At 32.9% G+C, this 17,824-nt stretch overlaps 1 protein-coding gene across 1 annotated transcript in view; it reads right to left on the bottom strand.

Annotated features, from left to right (window-relative positions):
• Nampt (nicotinamide phosphoribosyltransferase) overlaps positions 1 to 17,824 on the bottom strand; it is a 37,332-nt gene that overhangs the window by 15,300 nt on the left and 4,208 nt on the right. The window contains exons 2-6 of the mRNA XM_034635668.2: positions 13,062 to 13,218; positions 11,465 to 11,568; positions 9,476 to 9,604; positions 4,185 to 4,343; positions 3,545 to 3,681 (exon numbers count right to left, since the gene is read on the bottom strand). Of these exons, the coding sequence (XP_034491559.1) occupies positions 3,545 to 3,681; positions 4,185 to 4,343; positions 9,476 to 9,604; positions 11,465 to 11,568; positions 13,062 to 13,218 (686 nt within the window). The remainder of the gene's footprint in view (positions 1 to 3,544; positions 3,682 to 4,184; positions 4,344 to 9,475; positions 9,605 to 11,464; positions 11,569 to 13,061; positions 13,219 to 17,824) is intronic.

Below are 17,824 nucleotides of genomic sequence, written 5' to 3'. Positions count from 1 at the left end.
CTGAGGCAGGAGGTTCGAGAGTTCAAAGCCAGCCTCAGCAACAGTGAGGCGCTAAGCAACTCAGTGAGACCTGGTCTCTAAATAAAATACAAAATAGAGCTGGGGATGTGGCTCAGTGGTTCGTTCCCCTGAGTTCAATCCCTGGTACCGCCTCCTACCAATACTTTTTAAACCTAAAACTATCTATTAACAACATCCTTAATTTCCAATTTATTAGTCTCTTGAAACATATATGAAAGTGTTCAACAAGCTTCTACTAATATAGCAATGTTCAAAAATGTTGGCTGAATCAACTCTCTACTAAACTTCAACTCATATCACCAAGTTTTAGCAATTTTATCTCTTGAGCACTGCTTATGTTTATCTACTTCTTTTCAGTCATTTAGCCACCTGGTTCTGGATCTCATCTCCTCAAGACTGTTTCCTATAAAGCCTAGCTTCTGGTTTTTCAAGTATATAGGAAATCCTGCTTTCAAAATAATTTCCTAAAGTATGTCTCTGATAACATTGTTTCTTTGCTCAAAAACTTCAGGGACTGTTCTCATTAAAAAAAGGCCTATTCAGTTCCTTAGCCCATTTATTGATTGGGTTGTTTGTGTTTTTTGGTGTTAAGTTTTTTGAGTTCTTTATGTATCCTAGAGATTAATGCTCTATCTGATGTGTGTGTGGCAAAAATTTGCTCCCAAAATATAGATTCTCTTTTCATCTCATTGTTTCTTTCTTTTGCTGAGAAGAAGCTTTTTAATTTGATACCATCCCATTTATTAATTCTTGATTTTATTTCTTGTGCTTTAGGAATCTTGTTAAGGAAGTAGGGGCGTAATCTGATATGATATAGATTTGGGCCTACTTTTTGCTCTATTAGGTGCAGGCTTTCTGGACTAATTCCTAGGTCCTTGATCCATTTTGAGTTGAGTTTTGTGCATGGTGAGAGATAGGGGTTTATTTTCATTTTGTTGTATATGGATTTCCAGTTCTCCCAGCACCATTTGTTGAAAAGCCTATCTGTTCTCTAATGTATGTTTTTGGCACTTTTGTCTAATATAAGATAACTGTATTTATGTGTTTGTCTCTGTATCTTCTATTCTGTACCATTGCTCTACATGTCTATTTTGGTGCCAATACCATGCCTTTTTTGTTACTATAGCTTTGTAGTATAGTTTAAGATCTGGTATTGTGATGTCTCTGGCTTTACTCTTCTTGCTAAGGATTGCTTTGACTATTCTGGGTCTCTTATTTTTCCAAATGAATTTCATGATTGCTTTTTCCATTTCTATAATGAATGATGTTGGGATTTAATTAATAAATGGGAGGGACTCAAACTAAAAAGCTTCTTCTTAGCAAAAGAAACAATCAATGAGGTGAAGAGAGAGCCTACATTTTGGGAGCAAATTTTTGTTACACATAAGTCAGAGCATTAATCCCCAGGATATATAAAGAACTCAAAAAACTTAACACCAGAAAAAAAAAAAAAAAAACCCAATCAATAAATGGGCTAAGGAGCTAAATAGACATTTCTCAAAAGAAGATATACATTAGATCAACAAATGTATGAAAAAATGTTCAACATCTCTAGTAATTAGAGAAATGCATCAAAATTACTTTTAAGATTTCATCTCATGCCAGTCAGAATGGCAGTTATCAAGAATACAGACAACAATAAATGTTGGCGAGAAATGTGGGGGAAAAGGCACACTCATACATTGCTGGTGGGACAGAAAATTGGTGCAACCAATCTGGAAAGCAGTATGGAGTTTCCTTAGAAAACTTGGAATGGGACCACCATTTGACCCAGCTACCTTACTCCTTGGTCTATACCCTAAAGACTTAAAATCATACTATAGTAACGCAGCCACATCAATGTTCATAGCAGCACAATTCACAATAGCTAAACTGTGGAAACAATCTAGATGCCCCTCAATAGATGAATGGATAAAGAAACTGTGGTATATACACACAATGGAATAATACTCAACAATAAAAAAGAATAAAATCATGGCATTTGCAGGTAAATGGATGGAGCTAGAGAATATCATGCTAATGAAGTAAGCCAATTCTCCCCCCTCTAAAAAAAGCCAAATATTCTCTCTAATAAGTGGATGCTGATCCATAATAGGGAAGGGGGAGGCATGGGAAAAATGGGGAACTGTGATTGGGCAAAGGGGAGAGGGTGGAGAGGGTACATGGGGGCAGGAAAGATGGTATAAGTTGATGGACATCATTACCCTAGGTACATGTATCACTGCATGTATGGTGTGATGTTATGTCATGTACAACCACTTAAATGAAAAGTTGTGCTGCTACTGTATACAATAAATCAAAATGCATTTTGCTGTCATATATACCTAATTAAATAAATTAATTGTAAAAAGGCCTAATTAAGGATAAACTAGTATGATGTGCACACAGTTAACATTCAATGTCAAAATGAATTTGAAGGCTCTTATGAACTTTAATCTATTTTCAATCTACTCTATGTTCTCTGAAAAATCTGTTTCAGCCTTTACTTCCTGAACACATCTATGCTCTCCTCTCAAATGACTAGGTTTGACACATAGTAAACAATGTCTCCCTCAAATTTTATAATTCCTTCAAGAATCAAGATCTCACCTCGTTAAAAGCCATCTTGACCCTACCAGTGACCCTACCTCTCTTTGCCTTGCACTGCAATAGCACCTTAACTGTACCTCTTTAGTAGAACTATTTAACCAACACAGCAGACTTTTACTAGTGTACTCTATTTATCCTAAGGATACGGTCAGATTTTTTTTTCTTTCTATCTGTCATAGCACTCAGCAGACTGCTCTGCACATGAAAGCTGACCAATTATGCATTAGATAATAAATAACTATTTAAAAAATAAAATAAAGCTCATTCTAAACTCACTGCTAGTTTTAGCACCCTGTTATTTTCAAGTACTAGTAGAACTTAATAAACATTTCCAAATTATTAAATAATTGTTATAAATATCCCTGAAATACATTTTAAGATCTTCATTTATTTTTAATAAAGTTAATTCTATGATTAGAGCAGCAGTAGCCCAGATTATAATTTCTTCCTGGTTTCACTAGAGATGGTTAGAGAGCAAAAAAGCGTAAAAAGGATGTGAATACTCTTCCTTTCATCAAAAGGGCTTCCTTGCTCATCTACAGTTGAAGTTATTGAATCTGTATGGCAATTGCAAGGGCAAAGATAAGGTAAAAAAGAGTGATCAGGATTCTTGACTTCATTTAGTGAAGAAAATCTGTATACGGAAATATAGCAAATGAAAAATATCCCTTACATAAAACCTATGTGGCAATATAAGTATTGGAAAAAAGATCTTAAATTGTTTTACTAGGGTGGTTAAAAGTTCTGAATCTCCCTGATACTAATCTTTATAGAAAGTATAAACACTGAATTATTATTGCTTATATTCATGAAGGGTTACTATAATGCCATGTTCTTTAATTAAGCAGAATATCATTGAGTTACAAATACCAAACTAAAAAAAATTAGTTTTAGAAAACAAAAGTTTAATGGTAGGATGAAAACAAAATTTTACCTGTGTTCTGCAGCTGGAACAGAATAGCCTGGGACAGGATCTTTTGTTCCATAATATTTTTTAATTAGTGCAATTCCTGCTACTGTATCTGTTCCTTTGAAGTTAACTAAATGAGCAGAAGCTCCTATGCCAGCAGTCTGGAAAATCAATGATAAACCAAAAATTCAAAAAGAAAACCCATATTTAACATAGCCCATGTTTAGCATAGCTCCTAAGGGAATTACTGTCTTTAGCTATTTTAAACAGATAATACAAAGATTCTGTTTTTCCTAAACATTTAAGGATTCAACTTTTACCTTCTCAAAAAGACCTATTTATTAGTGCCCCACCTTCCCTTCCCATCATTCTTCCTTCCTCTATCCTGTCTTGTGCTTCTCTATACCATTATTTGACACGTGATATATTTATTATATCTGTATGTCCATCCATCCCTCCATCAAATGTATCAAGGACTAGGACACTTGTTAGAAGACAAAATAGCGCATGTGTCTTGAACAGAGGGGAACACGTAGTGTTGACTGAATCTTTGGAATTTTAAAAGGTGGTCTATACTAATCCTACTAACATCCAGAAAAGTTTATAGTGGTACTCTACCAGACAATCTACATTTTATTAAATAAGATTTATTTCAGTTTCTTACCTCTTGGGAAGAGACTCCTCTGTAGCCAAAATCATGTAACTTGTATTCCAGACCATCTAAGTTACCAGAAGTTTCTAACAAATATTTGGCCAATATTTTCTTCTGCTCTCTAGAATTTGTGGCCACTGTGATTGGATACCAGGACTGCACAAGAATAGTCTGTTGGAACAAAAATTAACCATAAATATTTAGACATAAAAAATACAGGGTTCTTCCTGAGGAAAATCCTAGCTTTCTCTGGAGGAATGTTTTGGACTTCCACACTATCAGGAATATCAATTAAACATTTCAATTAAACAGTAGGATGCCTACCATATGCATTTCAGATATAATACAAAGCTCAGCTCTCAAATCAGAAGCAAAGAAGATAAATGCACCAAGCCCTTAATAGTAGAGAACTTCAAGTTACCAAGTTTTTGTATCCAGAACTCCAAAGAAGCAAATATTTTGAAAGACCATGGTGAAGGACCAATTTTCAATCTGTTATGGACTGATAGTTTTATAAAGTACACTCATACCCAGATGCCAAGCAATGTTAAATTATTGTAAAGTTTCTATACATGCTTATTCTTTATTTCTGCATTTAATGTAGGCCTGCAACAAACAGGTCATGAACTAGTACTGGTTTACAGACTATAACTTGAATAGTATCAGTTTAAAGAAGTTACTCATTTATTCCTCTAGGTGGTACAGTATTTAAGTTTCTCTGGATGTAACATGACTTCTGGTAGTTCATGTACATGAGACACTGAGTTTAGCACTAGAAAATTCTATTTATTATGTTGTGTTTTATATATTCTTAAGCTTTTGTTAAAATTTATTATAAGAAGCTACATAAAACACTTCTGCATATGCTATACAACTGCAAGGTCGCTGACTTATTTTGTAATATAGTGACTATAGGTTCTCAAATTAGGAAGTAGAAGAATTGCTAGGTTCCTACTCTTTGGTAAGAACTGTTCCTCGGTTTCTTCTTGTTTCTTAGCTGTCAAGAAACACCAAACAAAGTCTGATGCTTAATCACAGCAATGATATTACTTACTTTGGGTAGGGAATTACTTCTTTCCCATTCTAGGATAATTTCTATTTTTATCATATAAACCTGATAGCATGTTATTTGAAGAAGCTTCAAATCTATTTTAGAAAGAGCTGCTAAAATGACAATGCCTAAGCTGAACCAAAAAAAATACTTAATTTCTTAAAATTTTACAAAATAAACTTTTAAATACCAGCTAAGTGATCCATAAATAAGTAAAAACAACAAGATTTCATCTTAGATCTGTCAATTTAGTCATTAACAAGTAAAATATAGTATCAGGCTTGGTTAAATACAGCACTTGCAGCTCTTCTCCTAAAGAAATAGTCTATTTCCTCGTCCCTAGATTCCATCAATATGCCTTTGACCAAAAGAATGAAGCAAAAGTCATGTTGTGTGATTTCCAAGAACCTGTTAGGAGGTTTTGAAATTTCTACTCTTGCACTTTGAACTATCCTGCTGTGAAGCAGCCTAGGTTATGGAGGCCTAGTAATGTTCAGCGTTCTGTGCTAAGGCCCCACACATGGGAGTGAGGCAATTTAGAATGCCTAGCTAGAATGCCTAGCTAATGCAGGTACGTAAGTCCAAGCAAGACTACCAGAGGACCATCCAGTGAACCACAGAATCACTGCAAACAATATTTTATTATGCCAGTGTGTTCTGGGGTAGTTTGTATCACAACAGAAAGCTGATGCAACTCCTAACTTAGATCAATCACCTCTAATATCTGACCATTCTGTTCTTGAAATTCCTTTTTTGATTCCACTGCCAGTGCCTGCGATTCTTCTACCTCTAAACTTTGGTCTCTGTGATTTATTCTTCATATTCTTCATATTGCCTCATTCTAAAGCAAGCTTTATTTATGTTGACTCATTCTTAAAAAAAAAAAAAAAAAAAAAAAAAAACAACTTTAATGGCACTCTACTTCCTGTAGGGAAGAAAAGCCAATTCTATAGAATTAATGTTTTCTATTATCTTGCAGTGTTTACCATCTAAAAGTTTATCTTCTACTATACTTTTTACCTTTACAATACAGCCCTCAATGGACTGTGTGTTCTAAAAACATTGGTCCATGCCCTCAACTCTTCTTCACACTTATTTAATAAGCTTTTAAAGGTACCCCCCCTCACACACACATTTCATGATTCCTTAGCAAAATTACCTATTTTTCTGGTACTACCTCAGCATTACTTTTTCATATTAGTGGTTAGTTAAGAATGAATTACCTAAAAATGCCATTAATAAGACATATCTTACTCTAATTTGGGTCCAGCAATTTTTTTTTTGGCACATAGCTGGTACTTAATTGATATTCATTTGTTGAATTTAATTCAGTCAACTCTCATTTTTATTCAACTCAGATATCACAATATTATCTAGGAGTATGAGAAAAATATAAAACACAATGTGAAAAAAACTCTAGTTGAGTTATAAAGGTAGAAGATTGACCTTACCCCTCGAAAAATGCCAGGGAAGGAGAGAAATAACTATCAGACACAGTGATCCTTCACATCACCATTTCCTTTCCATAGTCCAACAAAATCAGCTTAAATTATACTCTTAATAAAATCACTCCCCTTTTAAAAAGATCACTGTAGGTGTAAGCAAGGGAAAAAAAGGCAAGTTAGTTTGGGTTAATCCGAGGTCTAATGAAGTAGGCCTTGTTGGAACTTAGCAATGTGCCCACAAATCAAGATAAATTTTTAGCTGAAAATGAAGATTAAGGTAAATGAACCTATAAATTTCCTTTCAGAGTGTTCACTGTAATGTCATTGTGCAGGATAAGAACTTTGCAAGTAAAAAAATGGTGTGGTACAGAACAAAAGCGGCACCTTCACTGTTCAGTTGTCTGCCCACCTCTCAGGCCTATTTCCCCAGCTATAAAATGATGACATTTCATCACTGTTTATCATTTTAAAATCTTTTTTTTTCTTTTAATACCAGAAAGATATGGTTTTGTTTTTTGGTAGACGAGAGAAGTAAATTTAGCCCAATGTGCTTGCCCCTCAGCCCCTTATATGCCTGAGACACTTTGCAGAACTCCTAGGTATGCTTAAGTTTATTTTGAAATCAGATGAGAGGATCAGCACCAATACTGAAACTAATCAAGCAATTCAGCAATTTTAGTGTATTTTTAAATTCAGTATAGAATTATCAGGTGAATAACAATCAATGAATAGTTATTAATAACCTAGAACATGCATCAGGAAAGGGAAAAGAAAGACTACTTGGTAATATTGTTCAAAATGTTTTAAACCTGGGACATCAAGTTTGTTGGGACTGGTAACAGATTTCAAATACCAAATGGTAAAAGGGAGTTAGAGATTGATAAGAATAGGATGAATTTCCTCTATCCTCACACAAAACAAAACACCTCACAAAGGATGTAAACTGACTACGAAGAAGTCTGTTCTGGAGATAGGTCATTCAGAGTAAACTTAAAAAAAAAAGGGGTGCTATCAGAAACTACAAGGAATAAAATTAGACCATAATTCTTGTGTCTTAGATAAACATATCTACTTAGGACTCAAATGATTTAAAATAACATACATTAAAGGTAAACTCAATAAAAATTGATTATAAGCAACTAAAAGCTATGGTCTACATATACTTCTTGGCCAAAATTTAAAAGTCCTATGTTGGATTTATGTTTAATAATTTATTTTATTAAAATGATATTTGTATTTGTTAACAAACTATCACTCTAATATGACTGATATAAACCTTTTTACTTTATGGTTTTCTAACAAAAGTACCCAAAATAATAATAGTTATTAAACATTACTTTTTAATGTATTTTTCACTTTCAGAAGAGGATAAAGGAAACTGTACATGAAGAATGGTAGAATGGTAACTAAATCATTACTTTCATAAGTACTTGCTTAGGGAAGTTCAACTAGACATAGGAACAGTATGAAATCCTCAGTCAGAAAAACTAAAAAGAAAAGAAAATGTTTACACACAGATGATGAATTTTCTTCCTGCCTGGGATCCTTGGGCTTTAAAAGCAGAATGCTAGTATAGATGATATATTTCAGAACTCTTCTACTCTGACAGTTCAGTGGCTTGATGTGCGTGAGAAAGGCCCTGGGTTTGATCCCCAGTCCTACCTCCACAAAAATGAATGAATGAATGAATGAATGAATCCCCAACAACAACAAAAACTCATCAAAAAACCCTGTTCTACTAATAATACTATTCCTTCAAAATCAAAATTTGCCAGTATAAAACTAGTAAGATACGCTCTCTTTTCACAGTTAACTCTTAAGTTTTAACATACAACCTATTAAAACCTTTATTGAATTAATTGTACATTTTACTATTATTGACCTGTAATGAGTTTATGGTCTGTCAAGATTCTAACAGTGTTTTAACTTGGTCAAAAATGTTATTTCAAAACATTTCAAACATATTCTTAGACTTCTTGCTTTTCCAAAGTTTTTACAGTCTTTAAAAGTGAACTTCAAATATATTATTTTACATCATAACCAATTATTTTAATCAATAAAATTATTAGAGTTAGTTTTAACAATGAAGTAAACATCTTTCAGTAAGGTGGTATTTCTGTCTTTACTTGCTATAGTATTTCCTCTTATAGATAAAATTCGTATTAAAATGTTACGAAACTAAATAGATTACCATTAGCATAACTGTGACTATGTGAAAACATATGACTACTTAGGTATATATGCAAAGAAAACAAAAAAGCTTTATAATGTAGACTATACCCCATAATGTGCCTGTCTCTTAGTTTTGGAAATTAAACCATATGAATAGTGAATCTTGCTTGTGTTATTAAATGAGAAGCTGAGAAATATCAAATAGTAGACTCTAGTACCTAAACATCAGAGAATATAAAATAATTATTAAAAGCTAAAATAAAATTCCACTAGTCTGAATGAAACAGAATATCCATAAAATGTATTATGTAACTTCGCTAATTTTCTAACTTTGCTCTACTATACCTTTATAATTACAACTAAAAAAATGGAAGCTAATTGAATTTTAAAAATAATAATTCTCCGATTTTATTTACATAAAATCTTAGAACATTAGAATTCAATGGAAAGAACCTTAGAGAGCATTTAACCCAACCGTCATTTTATAGATGAGGAAACTGAGGCCTGGAAGAGTTATTGAACTGTAGAAAATTATATAACTTTATTAGTAGCAAATTCTCAACTAGAATCAGTTCAATAATAGTAACCTTCAATTATTATTAAATAAGAATTTTTAAAAAACAAAAACAATTTACCTCAATCCAATTTGTAAGCCAGTAGCACTCTGGATCAGTGTTTTCCACTGTGAAAAGAACGTTTCCTCTGGGAATGACAGACCCTTCAGGAACAGCCTTTACTTCTATTGGAAGATGCCCATCGTACTTCTGGTAGGAAAGAACAATGCATTCATTCATTCAACAGATGATGCTCAACTGCCCATTTTATTAATGTTCTTTACATTTTACAGAAGCTAAATTCATTGTCATGGAAACAGCAATCACAGATGCTGTTATATTGTTACACCTACCACTAAGAGGTAGATAATTCCAAACTAATCAAAACCAGTTTTCCCCCTACTTGTTCAGAAAACAAACAAAAAGGATGAGTTAATTTTTCTAACATTTGAAAAATATTCTAAGAACACTAATTTTATTCTGTACAGGTCATTTCCATAATATAAAGGCTAAAGACAAAGATAAAATAAAGGATTGCTATGAAGGATAAAAGAAAGTGGAGAGAAGAAAGGAGTAGAGAGGATGAGAGAGAAAGGAAGGAGGCAGATTCCTGCAAAAGAACCTTAAATAAATTCTTTATTCTGATAGTAGACCTGAAATCATGGGATAGCCAATCTCAGCACTTGGTGATCAATACCCACATGTGACTTAAGGAACTTCTTACTACTATAATAATTCCCTTCAAATTAGGCTGAGAGTCCGCTATATGTTACTAGGTATTTAAATGTACACCTCCCCAGCTTTATGCTCAAGGCTGTGGTTAACTTTTGGCTAGGAAGTCATGTTATTTCAAAAAGCCTAATAATTTATGTGATTTGGAACAAGGTAATTGAATATGTGTGTGAGACAGAATATTCGTAACGAGAATATTCTGCATGATGTAGCATGAAAGTACTCTCCCTTACAAAATCCTGCTTTGGATTCAAAAGCAAATGGAAGACCTAGGGCAAGTCACTCAACAGCTCTAGGTCTCAGACTCTGTAAAATGGGGCTACATAAGATACTTTCTAAAGAATCTATGATTCTCTAAGATTTCCTGAACACATAACACAGCAATGATGCACCACTCTGGAAGTTACAATAATAAGCACAGGACCTAATTGACTGCTGTGTTTTATTCTCACAATATATCTTACAAAGAGAAATGAGGCAAGTGCAGCCCAAAGACTTTATTGACCTTATTTAAGATATGCAGCACAGTGTGCTTCCCTAACTTTTTCATAGGTACATAATTACCTAAGAGTAAAACTCAGTATTTTAATATAGGCATGAAAGTTAAAGTGATTATTGTGTTTGACAGTCTATATAATGTAAGAAAACTTTCATTTTTGAGATGTAAATTAACACAACATTGTGAGATGCTAACAGATTCTATTCCCAGACTATCTATATAATACAGAAACCATCAGAAGACATTCAGCTCTTATGATTCAATTCCCATTTCTTGGCATTTCAGAAGTTTAAGCAATAAATTTAAACACACTAGACATTATTTAAAGTACAATAAAGAATAAAATTCAACTTAGTGGATCTATACTAAAACATTCTAACTTTAGTGAGGGAAATGTCCCAGAATTATTATGTAGTGATAGACTTAGGGCATCTATTTTCAGTCAAAAAACAGAATGAAATTTTAAAATTCCCAAATAGCCATGTATTTTCTTAATTATTAATTTATTTTCACAAATAATTACATGTTCTTAGGTATATTTTCAAGAATGGATCAAACTACCTTTCCAAAAAAAGTTGTTATTTAAATTATAATTCATTCATATAATAAATTACCTAGACCTACTATAGATCATGTGCTAATGATTTACATGGAGGTAGAAAAATCAAAATGTTAGAGGAGTACATTTTAACAAGAATGTCCAATACAGCAATTATATTCAGATTGCAAGCAGAAAAGAACTATAATTACAGTCTAACCTTCTATTCAAATTCCTTCACAAGAAATTTTGAACTAAATACAAAACAAAAACAGATCAAAACACAAAACCACTTTTTTACCTCAAGAATGTAGTTCCAACCCTTTTCATTAAAGACATCATCTTGGAAATGTTCTTTGTATACCTCTTTGGCTTCCTGGATTTTCTCTTTGGTCACTACTTTACCTAAAAGGATACACATGTTCTATTTATATTTCTAAACACATTCTGTGAGTTGCTGAATTTTCATAGCATTAATGTCTTCAGTTATTTCACCCATTCCATGGGTTAAAACAAATAGCAACAGGATAAATGACTCATGTAGAGTCAATAGCAATCAGAAAAGAAACTTGTACTTCTAATCACTCACTCTAAGTATAAAGGTTAATTTATTTTAAAAGCAGATGCACAATAGAAAAAAATTATTACTTATACTATTTTTTAAAAAAAATCACAATAAATTAACTATTATTTTAGATACTCTTTGAGATGATTCAAACATTTTTTATGTTTTCCAGCAGAACATTCTCACTTTATTCATAAAGAATGTGATATCTTCAGGACCAGTAACCTAGTAATTTTTGCCCACCCCTGTATACATTTATTCTTTTGGCTATAATACAAGGCTTATAATAGTAGAGTACCTACTTAGAGGATGATTGTGAGCTAAAAAAGACATAGAACAATTTATAATAATGCTGGTCTAGAGCACGCAATCAATACATTTTGCTTAACCATATATAATATCTTAAAAAGTTTTAAAGCTATAGAGCTCAATTGAGTATATCATTGATCTTTGGAAGCTATAAAGTTAACTAGTAAACTCATTTAATATACCTTGGGCAACCTTGCCACAAAGAAGTACTTCTGATATCTAGCTAGATTTTCAATAGCATAGCACATCTGAACTGTCTGATCTTAAAATAACCAAGAAAATGGAAAAGACTTATCATTTGTATAAAATTAAACTTAACCTATATTCAATTTTAAAATTATTTTTATTATAAAATTTGCAAGATGTATAATGTCTTTGGGAATTGTTTTCTCCCTAGAAATATGATTATAAAATAGATTAGAAATAACTTTTCAAATAATAAAGCACAGAAATTCTTGGGGGATTTCCTGGTTTTAAAATGCATTTGAAAATAAGTCCACAATTATAGGTAGTTTTGAAAAATAAGTCTTGAAGGTAAAACTGAGTAGTATAATTCTAGTTATAATTGCTATCATAATTCAAAATGAGTTTCCAAGTCAATAAATTCTATACTTTGAATTAATGACTGAAGACTATTAGCAGACCAGATTAGCTTTTCAACATTACTTTTCAAATTTTATTCCAAAACTTATCGGTTTCAGAAAACCTTTCTCATACTGAGGACACCAAGCATAAACGCCAAATTCTAAGATATAATGCATTCAAATTAACAGATTTAAAAAAAATATTCTAAACAGACCCTAAATACTTAAAAGTAATTAAGGATTGGGGATATAGCTCAGAAGTAAAGCACTTGCCTAGCTTGTGCATGCCCTGGGTTCAATCCCCAGCACCACAAAACAAAAATAAAATAATTAAATATCAAAATTAGACTATTAAAAATTACTTCAAATATTATAACAATATAGAAAAAACATGAAGTTACATAAAAGCAGTATTTTAAATGTACTAGGAAAAGTAGTACCTTTTAAGTACTTATTAAGAATGTACTGCAACCCATAAAATACTGTTTCCTCGTATTTCACCTTCCTTACTTTGGAGTTTTCAGTCTTCTTTTCACGGCATTCAAAGTAGGAATAAACTTTACTTGTATTGGGTGGGTACTGTTTATAGTGAGTAACCTATATAAAGAAAAACACTTTAGTTAGAAAACACCAGAAAAGGGCTGGGCATGTAGGCTGCATGGTAAATGTTGGCCTAGCATATGTGAGGCCTTGGGTTCAATTCCCAGCTCCACCAAAACAAGATGAAACCATCAGAAGAATAGAACATAAGTCATAACAGAAAAGGCTTGAGGTTATTTCAAAACCTGAGAAACTACTTGCTATTGATCAGCTTCTTTTCCTGGCCATATGGAATTAAAAATAAGTATTTTAATAGTTCAGTATCTTAAAATCAAAACCAAAAGAGACTACCAAATTTTATAAACAACAAGACTGAACTCAAGTAGGTACAAGGCTTCTAAATTGGAAAAGGATTTCAATTGGTCTTGAGGAACAGTCAGCCATTCATTCAGAAAACAGAAGCAGCTTCCTGGGGAGCAATCATACAAAATAATGAACTGAAACTTAGCAATTGGACACATAATGTGTTTGTATTCCTTATCTGAAGCACTTGGGACCAGAACTACTACTCAAATATTTATATATAATTATGAGATCTTTTAGACAGAAACAAAGTCTTAACACAAAATTCATTTGGATTTTATATATACCTCATATAGTGCACACATGTTTTGAGTGCAACCTGTCACATGAGGTCAGGTGTGGCCTTTTATCTTTGTGATATCATGTTTGAGCTCAAAAGTTTTGGATTTTGCAGCTATTAAGAATACAAACAACAATAAATGTTGGCAAGGATGTGAGGAAAAAGGCACACTCATATATTGCTGGTGGGACTGCAAATTGGTGCAACCAATCTGGAAAGCAGTATGGAGATTTCTTGGAAAATTTGGAATGGAACCATCATTTGACCCAGCTGTCCCACTCCTCGGTTTATACTCAAAGGACTTAAAAACAGCATACTACAGTGACACAGTCACATCAATGTTTATAATATTCACACACACACAATTCACAATAGCTAAATTGTGAAACCAACCTAGATGCCCTTCAATAGATAAATGGATAAAGAAACTGAGGTATATATATGCAATGGAATATTACTCAGCATTAAAAGAAAATAAAATCATGGCATTTGCAGGCAATTAGATGGAGCTGGAGATATCATGCTAAATAAAGCAAGCCACCAAAAACCAAAGGCCAAATGTTTTCTTTCGTAGGTGAATGCTGATCCATAATGGGGGAGGGGGTGTGGGTGCGGGGAGAGCATGGGAAGAATGGAGGTGCTTTAGATAGGGGAGGGGGCCTGTGGATAGGAAAGATGGTGGAATGAGATGGACGTCATTACCCTAAGTACATGTATGAAGACATAAATGGTATGACTCTACTTTGCATACAATCAGAGAAAAGAAAAATTATGCTCTATATGTGTACTGTGAATTGAAATGCATTCACTGTCATGTATAACAAATTATAATAATAAATGAATAAATAAATAAAAATATGAAGAGGTTTCAGCACAAATTTCTAAGAATCTGAAAAATTATATGCTTTTGTTTAAAGAAAATAAAAAGTAAAAGTGTCATAATTTGAGTTTTATTTCAGTTTTCTCCACATTAAAACATGTTACTAATAAAAACAAAATAAGGGGAAGAATAACATGTATTTGCCTGGTTGAAAGAAAGGAATCATAAAGCTTTAAAGTTTATAGTATAAGGTGAATCATGACAATAATGGAATAAATCTTTGTGGACTAAATTTCACGGATGACTACTATAAACAGAAACGATTTTCTTGTTTAGTTCTGGTCTCAAGTTTAGGAAAGCCAACGTTTTCTTTGACTGCACAGCTCAATCTCAGTAAATCTTGGCTCTATCCTAAAGATAGCTTAGCACAAGCATTCCAAAATGAATGCATGTTCATGGTCACTTTCTGAATGGCAATTCTCTGTTCCCTCTCCAATGAAGCATACTTACAGTTTTCCTTCTGTTGCATACAGGCAATCTTGGGGTCAAATCTTTGTAATAATATGTGATCTGAGAGCCTAGGTTCTTCAGGAGACTAAGAACCCTGTTTTGCTCAGCTATAAGAGACATCTGGTATCTGGGCTTCAGCAATACTTAAATGTACATGTTTGGGCTTTTTAAGGTCACAACCTAGGGAATGTTATCACTGTCAGTTTAAGTAGCTAAGTGAGAAAGCTAATACAGGACTCACAGCAATTAAATCAAATTTCAAAATGAGATAAATATATTTATGAGTGATATTTCAGAAATAAATACCTTAAGATCATTACCTCAACTACTTAAAAAACACAGATCAGAAAAACCTCCATCTAAAAATATACCCAAGGTTATGTAAAAATGAAATGTACAGTTTACAATCTAATAACTCCAACTCTTTTTAGTGGAGGTTAAGTAGGGAGACAGAAGAAAAGTCACTCATGATGAAGTCAAATTTGAAAACAAGATCTAGATCACATAGTGCAAGTTTATAAAGTCAGATCCACAGGTAAGATTTCTCAATAGTCTGACCTTCTTTACAGTTCAGATATTTAACAATGCATCTTACAACAGATTTAAAAGCATTACAAGGAGCTGGGGTTGTGGCTCAGTGGTAGAGCACTCACCTCCCATGTGTGAGACCCTGGGTTCAATTCTCAACACCACATACAAAAATAAACAAGTGAAATAAAGATGTTGTGTCCAACTACAACTAAAATATATATATTTTAAAAAGCATTACAAGACTAATTATTTGCCTCTTCTGAGAAAGGAAGACAATGGAAATGTCTTTGAATACTCCATCACGATCTAAAATTATACTAAAAATTTTCCATCAGACAAATACAGTTCTGGACAATAATTACTTATGTTTATAATTTTGAAGTCTTAAATTAGGCTTACTCACCTTTACTTAAGTATGAAAACAAATTATCATTTAAAATACAAAATTAGTTTCTAGTCTGCTTAGTCATAAATAAAGTATGTTCTAAAATCTTAGAGAATTTATGAAAACTGTTTCAGAGAATAGAGGTAAAGAATTTAAACTGTTAGGCAAAGTCACAAACGAAAGTATTATTTACTATTAACTGTCTACTAACACCTTAAAAGTCTGTAGACTACAGAGCATGTTTAGATATATTTATATGGTATATATACATTGTTTAAAGTGAAAAAAATTTTAAGCAGAGTTTCTTAGTAAATATTCAAAGAATTCAATCAGTAGATGGCAACTTTTTGTTTTGCTAATTTACTGTCCTCTTCATTTTATTTTCTGCTAAACTGGACACTCTGAATATCATCAGAAAATGGGATGATATGACATAAATCAAGAAATAGTTATAAACAGTTAATACGTTCATAAATATATACCCAGGACCTACTATGTATCAGGCATTACCATGTTTCAGATGCAGAGTACTGGCAAGTAAAATAGACATGGTACTAAGTCTCACAGGGTTAATGAAGACTTAACTGGGGGGGAAGAGAAAAATAATATATAAACAATAATTTCAGATCAAGATGGATGCTATGAAAAAGAAGAGAGAATGATGAGCTAGGGGGACTTGGTTAGTCTTCTCTGAGTTGACATGAGCAAGGCCTAAGTGACAGACAGAAAATGCTTTAGTATGAGGGACAGAACAGAAGGTAGGCCAGTGTGGTGTGTTCTTAGAGTATGGTAAGATCAGAGGTAGGCAGACATAGAGATAAGATCATTGGCTAAATAGGGTACCACAAGGAGTTTTGATTTTAAATTAAGCTGGGGTGAATATGATCTAGTTCACATTTTAATTTTTTGATGTTGGGGATTGAACACAGGGCCTTGTCCATGCTAAGTACATGTTCTACTACTGAATTGTATCACCAGCCTGTGATTCAAATTTTAAAAGAATCAATCAGCTTGGTGGTGCATGGAGAATGGATTACAGGATGCTCAGAGTGAAAACAGGAGTTAAGAGACTACTGCCCAATGCTAGACTAGATGAAAGAAGTGAACCAGTATTTTTGGAGGGAAAAAAGAAAACTAGGCTGAGGGGCTGGATGTGGAAAATAATGGTAGGGAAGAATTAAAGATGCTTTTTAGTTTTTTTGGTTAAGCAAGTAGGTTAATAATGGCACCAATCTTTGAGACAGGGAAGACAAGACTGGGGGAATGGGTGGAGAAATTGAGAGCTCAGTTTTATATATTAAGTAATACAAACAAGAAGTTTCACAGTATTCAGAAATAAAGTGAACACAAAAGGAAGCTCCTAAATCATGTTAACTTTTTAGTACTACTTTAACTTCTATCACTAGAGAAGGTTCTACAATAAATATACAATTCTTCACTATATATAGACAAAGGAAAAATATCTGATAATGTCCTCAGCCAACCTTACTATTAACAAAAGTTTCCTAAACTGGCATGGTCCTCCTGCAGGTAATAGAATGCCACTTATACAATAATACATGTATGGTAAATACAGACACACAGGAAAATGTAGCTTTTCAACAGAACTTAATTTCAGTTATGTGATTGATTTACCTAATGAAAGTTAAGCTTCTAAAAATTATTAAACTAGATAATAATAACTGATCTTATTTCAATGCCTAGAACAAGGTTCTAACCCTATATAAAAAGCGGCAGCTTTTTCCACTATGAAGTGCTGGCCAATCAACTAAAA

Source organism: Marmota flaviventris, chromosome 1 (genome assembly GCF_047511675.1).
Source record: "Marmota flaviventris isolate mMarFla1 chromosome 1, mMarFla1.hap1, whole genome shotgun sequence".
Lineage (NCBI taxonomy): Eukaryota > Metazoa > Chordata > Mammalia > Rodentia > Sciuridae > Marmota > Marmota flaviventris.
This window is presented reverse-complemented; position numbering and strand designations above follow the sequence as displayed.